Source organism: Phocoena phocoena, chromosome 8, assembly GCF_963924675.1.
Source record: "Phocoena phocoena chromosome 8, mPhoPho1.1, whole genome shotgun sequence".
Taxonomy (NCBI): Eukaryota; Metazoa; Chordata; class Mammalia; order Artiodactyla; family Phocoenidae; genus Phocoena; species Phocoena phocoena.
This window is the reverse complement of record NC_089226.1, coordinates 74,160,673-74,174,879: the sequence shown is the minus strand read 5'-3', so window position 1 is coordinate 74,174,879 and position 14,207 is coordinate 74,160,673. Positions and strand designations below refer to the sequence as shown.

Sequence of the window (14,207 nt, the reverse complement as noted above, 5' to 3'; positions counted from 1 at the left end):
CAGCAAAAAAAAAAAAAAAAAAGAATAGCCCTAGTAACACATTGGAAACTAGAATAAATAAGAAACTCTTTCAGAAAAATAATAAAAAGACAAAAATCCCAAATACAATAATAAGCAAGATAAATGAACAGAAATTTCATAGAAGACAATGCCAAAATGAGCTATAAGCTCATTTAAAACTGTTAGTTCTTACACATTTATATAACTGCACTCTAGAATTTCCCTCCCAAATTACATAAAGAAATGAGCAAAAATTAGCAATTAAAACCAGTCAATAATACTGTTTATCTTGAGAACATGTATGCAATGGGTTGTATGTGCTTGGTTATATAAAAGGGTGAGATTTCTTTCTGTTTTTGTAATCTCTTAGTGGATTGCCAGTGATGCAAATCATATTCTGGTTTCATGTTTATTTAATAAAATAAAATTTATTTAAAATTGTGTTCCTTCTCTTTTAAAAAATATAGTCATGGGCTTCCCTGGTGGTGCTAGTGGTTGAGAGTCTGCCCACCGATGCAGGGGACATGGGTTCGTGCCCTGGTCTGGGAAGATCCCACATGCCGTGGAGCAGCTGGGCCCGTGAGCCACGGCCGCTGAGCCTGCGCGTCTGGAGCCTGTGCTCCACAATGGGAGAGGCCACAGCAGTGAGAGGCCCGCGTACTGCAAAAAAAATAATTAAAATAAAATAAAATAAATATAGTCACAACACAACTGAACCAGAAAAGAGAAAATAACAGCAAAACTGACTTCCATAATAAGAAAAAAAAAACATAAAATGTATATTCTTCAGGGGTTTTGTGGTTCTGCAATAAGAGGGTCCCTTACAGCACTTAGTTAAACCTTAACACAAGAACTACCAGTGCCTTTTTTTTTTTAATGGTAGATTAATTCTAAACTATGACAGAAGTTTAGTTTTTCTTTTAATAACAGCATTTCAGGAAAAAAAGTAACACTTAGAACTATTTTTTAAAATTACTTAAATCAGTACTTAGCCTCAAATGCAAAATATTAGAAAATGAAAATCTGAAAATCAATGATCTAATAAGCTTCGGTTTCAAGAAGCTAGAATAAAAGCAGCAAGTCAAACTAAGAGTAAAGGGAAATAATAAGGTCAGAAATAAATAACAGAAAATAAATGTATGATAGAAAAAAATCAACAAAGCCAAAATTTGGGGTCTTTGAAAAGCGTATTAAATGATAAACCCTTAGCAAAACTGATCAAGACAAATCACATTTAATTTCTTAATGAAACAGAAATTTCATTAAGGGAACAGATTAAGCCTCGCGTTTATTCTTCCTTTTACTGGACAGAAGCACAAATTAATAAAAATAAGGTTGAAGACTGAATTCATGAAAAGGTCAGTTAACCTCACATTCATTCAACTTCAAAGCTGTAGTCCTGACTTTAAATTGGATATCTCCAAATAAATATTCTAGTATTAAAAAGGTATAGAGGAAAGAGAGTGAAAATGGAGCCAACCAAATCAATGTATACCCACCACTGAAAAATTTACTCAAAACAAGTAATGCATTGAGAGGTCAAGAAAGTCGTTAATAAGAACAAATCAACATTTAATGTTAACTAACTCCAGCTAAAATTTTCATTTCACCTAAATAAATAATTACTTCAGAGTCCTGTCCCCTAAATTTTGCCAATTTGGAGGATCTATTAAAGAGAGTATGAAAGATCTATGCTAAAAGGGACGAAAAACTAAGAGGACAATTATCTCCATCAAGTCCTTTAAATCAGTTTCAAAAAGCAGTGTAAGTCATGGCTTCTTAAACTTGTCCCTTAAAGTATTTCTAATGGTTAAAGAGAATGAATTGGAATTCCCAAGGAATTAGGGAGTACCTTACTAAAATCAGCTCTGCAAGGGCTCAAAAAAGAAGGCAGGTGTTTTACTTTAAAAATCTGTAAGAATTTTGCATTCCACTCCATAAAAATACTAATAATGCCCCCCTTGAATCTTCACACAGATATAATTTGTTATTTCTCAAACACATGATTGGGGGTTCTCTAAATCCAGGTTGTGGAGCACTGGAGCAGGTATTATTTATTACAAACTGGTGGCATTCATATGATTATTCAAGGCTTGTGAATCAAATATCTGTCCTAAGATAATTCTTAAGTAGAACCACTTCATACTAATTATTATAGTAATTATGACTGAGACAACTGAGTTACATGAAACAATCTGAGTTTGTAATGAAAGCCCATCCGTCTGCGAATGCAAACTGTTAAAATTTAGGAGCTTACTTTCACTCCCAGGTAGAGGTAAACAGTTTTACTGAAAAAAAAATTTTTTAATTGCTATACAATTTTGAGTCTGAAATAAAAATTAACAAATATTTCATGTTCTCTGGCTAATATAGTCAAAAGTTTCTGTAAGGACAGTTGATACATACTCCTGAATAACTTATGCCCTTTATCTTCATAATTAGAATAATTTAAAACTCATTGAGCAAACATTAAGCACAACTAGAATGCAACATGGATTATGGAGAGCCAAAAAGCAAATAAATCCAATTGAATCAATCACGTATGATGCACTGAATCTCTTAGCAAACGCAACTTCCAGAAATGTGATGAAAGAGATATAAAACATCTAAAATATTATGTTTCAAAAGCAAAAAGTTACCCACAACACATAACTGCTTCAACATAAACAACTTTCCTTAAGGGACCAAACATTTTCACTTAAATTTGGTCTCAAGCACAGAAAAAAAAACAGCATATATTTGAATATGATACATATTACTATACTTTTCTAACATACCTGCAATATAAAATAGCCTGAGATCCACTTAAACAATTTCTCAAAGGGTTACATTTTCCCTACAGCTACCAAGATCCCACTATTACAAAACAGTCTCCTCTCTAGAGTAAGAAATAAAATGGCTGCAGAGTGTCATGTGAATTTTAATTTAAACAAATATTAAGATTAAATAAAGGGGAGGATGAGGAGTGGTTAAGAGTGCAGCTAAGAACAAATGTAAAGATTATAAAACTGAAATAATTATACATAAGAGGTCCATTTTTTTTGATAAATTTGTTTTAATTTATTTTATTTTTGGCTGCATTGCATCTTTGTTGCTTCTCATTGCAGTGGCTCTTCTTGTTGCAGAGCACAGGCTCTACGCGCGTGGGCTTCCGTAGTTGTGGCTCGCGGGCTCTAGAGCGCAGGCTCAGTAGTTGTGGCACACGGGCTTAGTTGTTCGAAGGCATGTGGCATTTTCCCGGACCAGGGCTCAAACCCGTGTCCCCAGCATTGGCAGGCAGATTCTTAACCACTGCGCCCACCAGGGAAGCCCAAGAGGCCTATTCTTAATTACATTTTTACTGTCTTTGTTTTCATTTTATTCTCAATTCACATGTCAGCACATCTGTGAAAAAATCATGCTTATAAACCACAATTTTCCTTTCAGTGTTCAAATACAGTAACTATCTCTCTGTTAATATTTGGAGTACTCAAAAAAGTCCTACTGAATATGCATTTTATATTTTATGTAAAATAATTAGGTATTATCAGTACTACCTAAAATTTGTTTACAGAGCAGCAAACTGAGACTTTTTCTTGAAACATACATATAATACATTTTAATTCATATTAAGAAAAATATCAAAAATATCCCTAACCCCAGTAATCCACATCCATCAGCTGATTATACTTCTTTGCACTCATTATAGGCAGAGTCAATCAGTAAATGCTAGCCATGGAAACAGAGGACCTTTTGCTCTTACAAAGGGCTAATAAGCCAAGGCAGAAGCCCCAAGAGTGTTCTTCCCTCAAGTATTAATATTCTTTACTTCATGTATATTACCATTCCCAACTTTTATTTATTGAATAACCTACTCAAGCAGCTCATGCACTAGTTACAGATTGCTTAAAAGTTTGTGTAACTTTCAAAACTGAATGGCTAATTACTGAGGTCTTATTATGCGCCAGAATGTTTTATGACATTTACAGGTATTAATTCCATTTCATCCTCACAAAAACCCTGTGAAGTGGGTACTACTGTTACCATCATTTTATAGAAAAGGAAACTGACTCACAGAGAGGTTCAGTAACATGCCCAAATTAACAAACCTAGGTGCAGCAAAACAGGGCCAAGAATTCAGGTGGTCTGACTCTGGAGCAATATTCTTAACTCTGTCACATGCTACATCCTTGCCTTCCTGTGATGTACAGAAAATTATAAATAAGATCGTGTCTGTGGCCAGTGAGTTTCTATCTGGGAAAGTTCTCTTATGATGTATATTCCCCCATCATTTACTAATGCTGATCCCTTTCACAGAATATGATCATACCAAGTAAATCCTGGTTCCCAGTCTTAAGAGAATTGAAAAAGGTACATGAACAATTAATTCTAATACACTGTAAAAGTGTATAACAGAAGCTTAAACTAAACCACAAAAGAAAGGAGAAAAGAGATTCTATATGTGATCAAGGGGCTAAAAGGGAAAGCTGCGTAAGGGAGGAGATGTCTGAGATGAGTCTTCCAGAACTACTAGCAGTTTGCCAGACAGGGAAGGTAAAACACACTAAAAGAAATAAGGCAGTTTGCTAACACATATTTTGCTCTCACTAATCATCAGTATCTTGCATTAAGGGGCAAACTATTTCTGCCAAAAACACACTAATAATAATGTGACTTTAGAAATAGAAACAAAAGACTTTAAAACAACAGTAATCTTTGTTATCAAAGGAACATATTTTACAGTTAATTTTACGTAACACTGTATTTTTGATTTTTAACCTTTGTTATTTTTCACTATTATTTTTTTAAAGATTTATTATTTATTTATTTTATTTTTGGCTGTGTTGGGTCTTAGTTGCGGCACGCGGGATCTTTCGTTGCGGTGTGCGGGCTTCTCTCTAGTTGTGGTGTGCGGGTTTTCTCTTCTCTAGTTGTGGCGCGCAGGCTCCAGGGCACGTGGGCTCTGCAGTTTGAGGCACGCAGACTCTCTAGTTGAGGCACATGAGCTCTGTAGTTGTGGCACGTGGGCTTAGTTGCCCCGCGGCATGTGGGATCTCAGTTCCCTGACCAGGGATCAAACCCGTGTCCCCAGCATTGAAAGGCAGACTCTTTACCACTGGACCGCCAGGAAAGTCCCTGTTATTGATTATTATTTATTGATTTTAAAAAATATACCAAAAATCTGGCAGTAAAAAGATGTCTTTTACTCTGATGGACCAACAGAAAAATAAGAAAAGCAAGAAAAAAAATGGCAAGAGGTATAGAGTTGAGGGAAAGTTATGTCTTACATTTCCTTATCTTGAACCACTGGACATATGAGATTAAGTCTACTTTTAAGTAGACAAAACAACACATACTAGACATGTACAGTTTTATTTCGCTTAAAATTTTTGGAGTAATAAATATAAAAGAGGAAAAATAGAAGAGTTTTAAAAAACCCTTAAATTCAGGTCATAAGCATATTTCTTGCTGTGGACAGGAAAGGCAAAAACACCTGTACAACTGAAAATTTGTGTTGTTAATTAATCTCCAATACTTTCCCTAGCTCTAAGATTAATTCAACTTATCTAATTTACTGAACTACTTACATAATTATTATTATATCATTTAAGGCAAGAAAGACCGGGAAAGGCCACCTAATCCTTGTGGCAGTTGTCTGAAATGGCATGGTTTCACTGCCAGACCAAACTAAAACCAACAAAGACATTTCAACATGCACCAGTTGAAAATGTGACCTATGACAGGCTTCATGGCCCAGTTTCTGGACTGTTGATAAACCAAATCACAAGTCATGTTTCTAAGTGATAAAAGCTATAAAATCCTGAAAAGCTATTTACCAACAATAAAGAATATTAAATATGAACAAAGAATATCCCATCATTGTGGGTGTGGGCCTGTGCATGCATGCACTATACAGACACACGTGTGTTGGTGAAAATGGGATGGGAAAGGTGACAAAGTTTTAGGTCACTTCTGTGAAGAGCAAGTCTAGACAGAAAAATTACAAAGGACTTTAGACAACCTGAATGTATATTATAAGTGATCATGACAATGTAAATTCACCTAATGTATAATTTTCCTGACAGTCCTGATGACAGAAAATAACATGTCCAAACAAGAATCACCTCTGGCAGTTGTATCATGCAATGCCAGGATCTTATCTATCTATTTGTAAGGAGGTCATGCTGAAAACTTAGACGGAAAAGAGCAACATCAAATGAGTCAACCTGGCTTTACTGACTCACAGGACAAGAATTAGGGATGCTTACTTTGAAGTTTTATTAGGTGATCAGAAATGGGAAGTCATAAAGAATGGCTCTGTTGGTACAGTAAAATGTAAAAAATGAGAACAGATACTCATAGGCATGAAAATTAACATCCTATAGAAATTAAACTTTTTATTTAAATTATAACAATTTTATCAAATAGAAATTTCATTCAATAAAAGTGAAAATGTAAAATTAAATGCAAATCTAAATGTAGAAATGCATAAATCTAAGAGACAAGTGATAGTTTATTAAACTGACATGCTAACAGCAATGATTTGGCTTTTAAAATTACATTCTTATCTAAGAACATCTTCCAAAATAAAAGCAAAGTTCATGAACAGCTGTAGACAAAAAACATATCTAGATTAAGCCATGGATCAGTTAGTGGACCATAGCAGAAGAAAACAGATGTACGTCTCTGCAATATATGATGCCTACATTGCTATACTGGATTACACGTCCATTAAACATCTGTGTTCAATACTGCAGGGTATTTTCTTTTTTTGGCCCTTCCTTGTTGAAAATACTTTTAAAAAGAGAAAAAAAGTCTATGCTATAGCTTGAACTTGGATTATTCTAGATTTTTGCATCCTGACTGATGTTAAAAAAAAAAAATCAAAGAGGATTCTATGCAAGGTATTTTAATTTTAAATGCTGCTTCATGAAAATGTGGCTTTAAAATAAATTTAGAATAGTTAGTTGTTTGCCACTTGCCCACTGTTTAAGCCAAAGTAGGACTATCTGAAAAAAATCTTGAATATATTTTAGGAAGCATACCTTCTCCTTGTTTAATTATGTAATTAGAATTTTCCAGCTTCTCAGCTCAGAAATCCGAGTAGAAGTACCAAAGTTAGGAGGGGACTTACTTATAGAAGATACTATAAATGATACTGCCAAGCCACAAAGATGATTCGGTAACTGCCATAAATTACCATGTCTAATGCTCCACCTAACACGTTTAACACAATCTGCTAGACTCCAACCTCACTGATGCTTACAAGGAAAAGGCAGATAGTAAGATAATGTAAACTCTTAAGCTACACCTTTGTGAAGAGGAAGAAAGAAAGTTCTTAGTTACCACTTCCTGGACACACACATTTGTTTCCCTTACTGAAGGGTTTCTGAAAGCACCTTGGTTCCAAACAACTGACCCCTTTCATCTCAGGTTCCAGTGACTCAGTATTGTTTCTGTGACACTGCCTTCCCAATAAAGGCAGAGATCATGCCTGACTAATCCTCCAAAATGAAAGGTGCCCTTTATATCAATTAGAGTCTAACTACAAGAGTTAGAGGAACAAAACGAAAAAGCGCTGCTACAAGAGCCCAGGGCTAGGATCGCACAGTGGACACTGGAATTATGACAAGTGGGAATTGGAGCCACAAAAGAAACAGCTTCTGTCAGCAACACCACTAGAGACAAAAGAGAAGTATGCCCTGTCTTCTCCCTTCCATAAATCTCCCATTAATGTTTCCCATTAGATTCCCCAAACCCAATAGAAGTCGGCTGCCACAGGCGCCTAGGAAAAGCCACCTGCAGCAGTAGCCCTTCTCCAATCAGACAGAAGAAAAAAGAAGGATGTCAAATGGATCTGAGGACAAAATAAGCCCAAGACCAGCATACCTTCCAGTAAAGTTCACATCATAATTGTAACAATCTCATAAATTCACTCAACCTAGCTAAGTTATCATTTGTTATTATACCAACTGGCTCTAAGATTTCAATTGCATATTAATATTTCTAGACCACATTTCAAGTTCTGAAATGAAAATTCCTAGAACATCACTATCCAGAAGGATAATTCTGCTAGGCAGGGCAAGAACTACCCAGCTAGTTAACTGAGGTGACAGGAAGTTTAGTGAAGTCTATCTTTTAGTTTGCTTCAAGTGTAATTCGGGGTAATTTTAAAGATACATTTTCCAAGAAAAATAAACTGGTCCCTAGAGAAATGAGGATTATGTCAGCCAACATTTAGTATAAACTACTTAAAGTTGTTGCCAAGCAGATGCCTCAAATGTACTTTCTCCAAAACACCTTTTTGTAGTCTTTAAAAAGATGCTGAATTTTTAATTCATTCCTTCTCACTCAATTCATAAGGGAAATCAGGGTGCTGATACAAATTCATTCCTTCTCACTCAATTCATAAGGGAAATCAGGGTGCTGATACAAATTATTTGGCATAAGAAGAATAATGATATTGTGATCAAGAATTGTTAAAAGCCAAGCCTAGCATGAAAAAATCAACACACTGTTTCACATGCAAAAGAGTAACTGCCAACATCAGTGACTGTCACTGGGTCTAAATTAAAACCACTACATTAAAACTGAACATTTCAAAAGCTCCCTGAAGTCAGTGCAATTTTGCTAGAATTATTATTTTCTATGTTTATTCAAAATTTATAGAAAATTGTAAAGCAAAACTCATTCTTTTCGATAAGTTTTGATAAATTCATTTAATGAAAATACATGTTATCAAATACTTTTTTTAAAAAAAAGCTTAACAACTTCCAAATGGTTAAAAAAAAATCTTCATATATCTGGAAAATAATATATACTTGTCTTAATTGAAGTGGCATATCAGTGAGTTAAATCAGTTGACAATACCATTAGTTTTACTTTACAGACTCTTTAAAATAAATACTCTAGTCTTGATCTGTGGTTTCAAAAGCAAATTATAAAGTTATATATTGTACCTTAATTTTATTATCTTAATAATGCCAATAAATCCTATTTTATGTGATAAAGGACACGGATTACATGACCTAACAGATCAGAAAGATAGGATATTAAGTATGACAGCAACAGTGGCAACATCACATTATTATGACATAAACAGTCTTAGGAAATCCTTAACTAGTCCTTATAGGCTTTTAGAAAACATATTTAGGTCTCTACAAATCTAGAAAGTAGAAAAATAATAATTCTTTATTATGACTTTAAAAGCAAAAAGGCTAATTTACCCTCTTCTTTAAAAAATTATAAATGGCCAGTAAATAAGTGCCATTTCAGAATAAACTACCATAAAAAGACTGTAGCTGTTTTTAAAATAATGCTACCATTTTGCCATTTATCAAATATAATTAAACGCAGAAAACCTGCTACTTTATTCACTGCCTTTTTAAAAAATTAATAAAAGTAGTTTTCTCTGCAAACACTTACCATCCACTCGGATATAATAACGTCCACTTTTTCTACAGGAAGACAAACTTCTTCGATTTTTCCTTTAATTAGCATAATAGTATCTTCAAGTTTATTTAGTCTGAAAATTGTCATAATGAATTAAATTAGTATGTTAAACAGATTCTGAAAACTAGTCAAATTACATAATTTCTTGGCAACCGTTCATTTTAGTTTATGGAACCCAAAGGTATGTTTTTTCAAAGTTTATTTATTCTCTGGGCACTGTAATTGCTTTTTGGTCACATCATGAACCCCCCAGAATGTTTCTGGTTAATACAATAACACAACTAAACCAGCGTTTAAAACTACAGCATGGAAAGAAACCCGAATTCTAGTCAAAATACATGTCAATAAAGTTAATGGGTCTTTTTTTTTTTAAAGGGAGAGATGGAGACAGACCAGACAACAAAAGTATATTTTAAAGGGAAGTAGTGTGTCACAGTGGAGAGACAGGGCCAGAGCTCTTACACTGATTTCCAGGTCCTCTAGCACTTGTCAGCTAAGTGATCTTCACCAAATTATGTAACAATCTCACTGAGCCTGTGTGTTCAGGTGTAAAACAGAAAGATGATACCTTCCCTAACTACTTCACAGCCTATTATGAGGATGAAACATTTGTGAAAGCTATGTACACATCCTCAAGCCCTATATAATGGTAACGTATTATCATGAATAACAAAATACCGTATGCTGTGTAAAACTTGAAATTCTCCTCCCATCATAAATAATTTAACCTTGTCCAATACCATTCATTAGATATTTTTGCATGCTTGATCACTAGATTAGCACATATTTTTCACCCCCTCCTTTTGCAATTTCAAATGAACAACAGAGTTAAAGAGATAATTCCAAAAAGCTAAAAGCAAGCTACTAAGCTTGTATCTAATTAAATAAACTTGCAACCTTCAAAGGATGTACATCTGAATTATAAAGGATTTCTTCTCCTAACAAAGGAGGGATTTTCCACCCAAATTTCATTGAGGTATTATATACGTAAGATTAAATGCATTTTAAGGGTAAATTTTGTTGAATTAAAAAGAAAACATATACTTGGGTGACCACCACCACCACTATCAATATATAGACATTTCTATTTTCTTACGAAGATTCATTAGGGCTCCTTTCAGAAAATCCTCCCATCCACAGGCAAGCACTGATTTCTTTCTTTTACTACATATTAAAATTCGTATTTTGGGGACTTCCCTGGTGGCGCAGTGGTTAAGAATCTGCCTGCCAATGCAGGGGACATGGGTTTGAGCCCTGGTCTGGGAAGATGCCACATGCCACCAAGCAACTAACCCTGTGTACCACGACTACTGAGACTGAGCTCTAGAGTCCACGAGCCACAGCTACTGAAGCCTGCGTGCCTAGAGCCCGTGCTCCACAACAAGAGAAGCCACCTCAGTGAGAAGCCCACGCACTGCAACAAAGAGTAGCCCCCGCTCACCGCCAACTAGAGAAAGCCCGCGCGCTGCAACAAAGACCCAAAGGCAGTCATAAATAAATAAATTAATTTTTTTAAAGAAGTCTGTTACTTTGTAGAGTTTTACATAAATGGAATCATACTGAATGTACCCCTTTGTGTCTGGTTTCTTTCAAAAAGCATACTTTTTAGATTCATGCATATGTTTCTGTATATCAGTAGTTCCATTCCTAGGTATTGTTGAGTAGTATTCCACTGTATGAATAAAACACCTTCGTTCACCCACACACGTGGGGATGGGATTCTGGATTATTCCAGCTTTGTACTATAATGAATAAGGCTGCTATTAACATTTATGTACAAGAACTGCTCTGTTAAATGGAAGTGATAGAACTTTTTAGGAAACTGCGATTTTGCTTTACAAAGTTCATATACAATTTTACATTCCAACAAGCAATATATGAACATTCCTTTTTTAATTTTTTAATTTTATTTTTTTATACAGCAGGTTCTTATTAGTCATCAATCTTATACACATCAGTGTGTACATGTCAATCCCAATCGCCCAATTCAGCACACACCCCCACCCCCTCCACTGCTTTCCCCACTTGGTGTCCATACGTTTGTTTTCTACATCTGTGTCTCAATTTCTGCCCTGCAAAAAGGTTCATCTGTACCATTTTTCTAGGTTCCACATATATGCGTTAATATACGATATTTGTTTTTCTCTTTCTGACCTACTTCACTCTGTATAACAGTCTCTAGATCCATCCATGTCTCTACAAATGACCCAATTTCGTTCCTTTTTAGGGCTGAGTAACATTCCACCGCATATATATACCACATCTTCTTTATCCATTCATCTGTCAATGGGCATTTAGGTTGCTTCCATGACCTGGCTATTGTAAATAGTGCTGCAATGAACACTGGGGTGTATGTGTCTTTTTGAATTATGGTTTTCTCTATAGCTTCACAATCTAGTCATCTTAGTATTGCTGATCTTTTAAATTTTAACTGTGTGATAAGATCTCATCATGGTTAAAAGTTGCATTTTCCTAATGACCAAGTATTTTTTCCATATGCTTAATGGCCATATTCCCCTATCATCTTTTGTTCAAATTTTTTGCCCATTTAAAAAATTGGCTCAGTTGTATTCTTATTATTGAAATTTAAGAGTTCTTTACATCTTCTGGATAAAAACCCTGATGGATTTAAGGACAGCGAATATTTTCTTCCATCCTGTGGCTTTTTCATTTTTTTAATGATATGTTTGAAGAGCTAAAGTTTTTAATTTTGATAAAACCCCATTTATCATATTTTTCTTCTGTGGTTCATGCTTTTGGTGACATATCTAAGAAATCTTTGCCTACATCAAATATTCTCACCTATGTTTTCTTCTAAATTTTTTTAGTTTCCATTTTAAGTTATTTTTTCCAATATAGCATCATGATCATTATTTTCATATATAATGAAAAAACTTTGCTGGAAAAACTATTACAAGTGATAGTTTCAACTTTGTTGAAGAAAAAGTATTATCAACCCATGGAATTACTTCAGAATCTTTGTCAAAAATCAATTAAACATAATGTGTAAGCTTATTTCTGAACTTCCAATTCTGCCCCAAGATTTAGATGCATATCCTTATTGCTAATACAACAGTTTCTTGATTTTTATAGCTTTAAATCAAGTCATGAAGTCTGACAGTGTATGTCCTTTAACTTTATTCTTCTTTTAAAATTCTTTTGGATATTCTAGGTCATTTGTGTTTTCCATATGAATTTTAGGATCAGCTCTCAGACAATATGTAAACAAAACAGCATTTCTATGTCCCAATAGGAAATAATGAGAAAAGAGAATGGACATATCTCGGTGAGTGAATAAGGATCAGACTGTCAAATCTGACTCACATAAGCCAGAGATTTTACCCAGTGTCAGGCTTCACAAATAATTTCAAAAATACAGGCAATTAAGAGGTCCAGACTAATCAAGAAGTCTGGGACATGAAAAGCAACTTCTTTATTCCCTTCCCTGTATTAGACATGCACACTCTGGCCTAGAGTAGACAGGCCTCTAAGTAAGGTACATAGGTTATTAACTTCCACAGTAAGGAGTCCTGCTCTATGTACCAGATTGCTCCCTGCTTTCTCTGAGTCTCTTGATTGCCTGTATCATTGAAATTATTAATAAAGCTTAATACTGGATAATCTCTCTGGGTAATCCTGGGTAATCAGGTTTCTGTGTGTCTGATTTGAAAATATTTTGTCTCAGAGTAGTGCTGTGAGGAGGACTCATACAGATCCATCAATCAAAAGGGCTGAGGCACTTTTTAGCCAGAAAAAGGAGGAGACTGAAAAATAAGAGGAGGATCTAATCCTGGGATAGTTGCCTACTCATCCTTGGTATGAAGTGGCAAAACCGAGATTCAGAGAAAGTAGCTACTGGACTGATAGGCAGCAGCAGGCAGAGAGGAAAATAGTAAAAAATTACACTATCTGGCAGTTACTAGCATTTCTGAAAAAATGCCAGTCTTTTCAGAGAAGAGATGATGGCAAGAGAAAGGACCAGAAGAACAGTTTTTCCTCTCACTGGAAGGCCTTCTTATGCTTATATGGCTGCCTGGGAAGATGAAGTATCCACTAAGAAAGTAATGAACTTAAAGCTTGGGGTTACCCCCAAAGATGATACAAACGGAGGAGGACATGGTCAGAGGACTGAGTGCTGAGAATATTTTGTGAAAGAGGACATTTTTGAGAGACATCCCAGAAAATGCTGGTGAAATCATTACTGGCATGGATAAACAATCAGGAGGATACTATCACTTATTTTACATACAACTGAGTAGAAAGGATTACTTGGGTCGATGATAGATCCCTAAGAGGCTGTGAACAGATGCTTCCAGGTGATACAACTAAACTACTACAGTGAGTAAGAGCAGGGCTGCAATTTATCTATCTCAAGAGAGGTAATCCCCTGTCATCACCCCAACCCTCAAGTAGAACAGTTCTCTAAAACAGTAGGCATGTTATGCATGCAAGTCAACTTAGACTGGCTTTATGATAACAATATAATTTAATGCTATTGGCAAAGATAAGAACAGATGTGGAAATCAGCAAATCCTCCTTCTTCAGCACTTTATGTAATCTTGTTGTTGGGAAGCCAAGAGAATATTCAGGAGGCAGTATCTGATTACTTTGTTCAGTTACCAAGAATAGTACTGCATGATGTTTTTGACATACAAAAGAATGGGGGCATCAACAGGAGAAAAGACAGAGGGAGGAAACAAAAACCAGCTCACTGAGAGGGGAGTTTAGATAGCTTTCGAAATATGATGTGAAAAAGAGAAATTAGATAACATTTC

At 35.1% G+C, this 14,207-nt stretch overlaps 1 protein-coding gene across 4 annotated transcripts in view; it reads right to left on the bottom strand.

Moving 5' to 3' along the window:
• PRMT3 (protein arginine methyltransferase 3) overlaps positions 1-14,207 on the bottom strand; it is a 134,355-nt gene that overhangs the window by 74,056 nt on the left and 46,092 nt on the right. For all 4 annotated transcript variants that reach the window (XM_065882044.1, XM_065882041.1, XM_065882043.1 and 1 more), the window contains one exon: positions 9,406-9,505. In XM_065882044.1, coding sequence (XP_065738116.1) covers positions 9,406-9,505 — 100 coding nt within the window. The remainder of the gene's footprint in view (positions 1-9,405; positions 9,506-14,207) is intronic.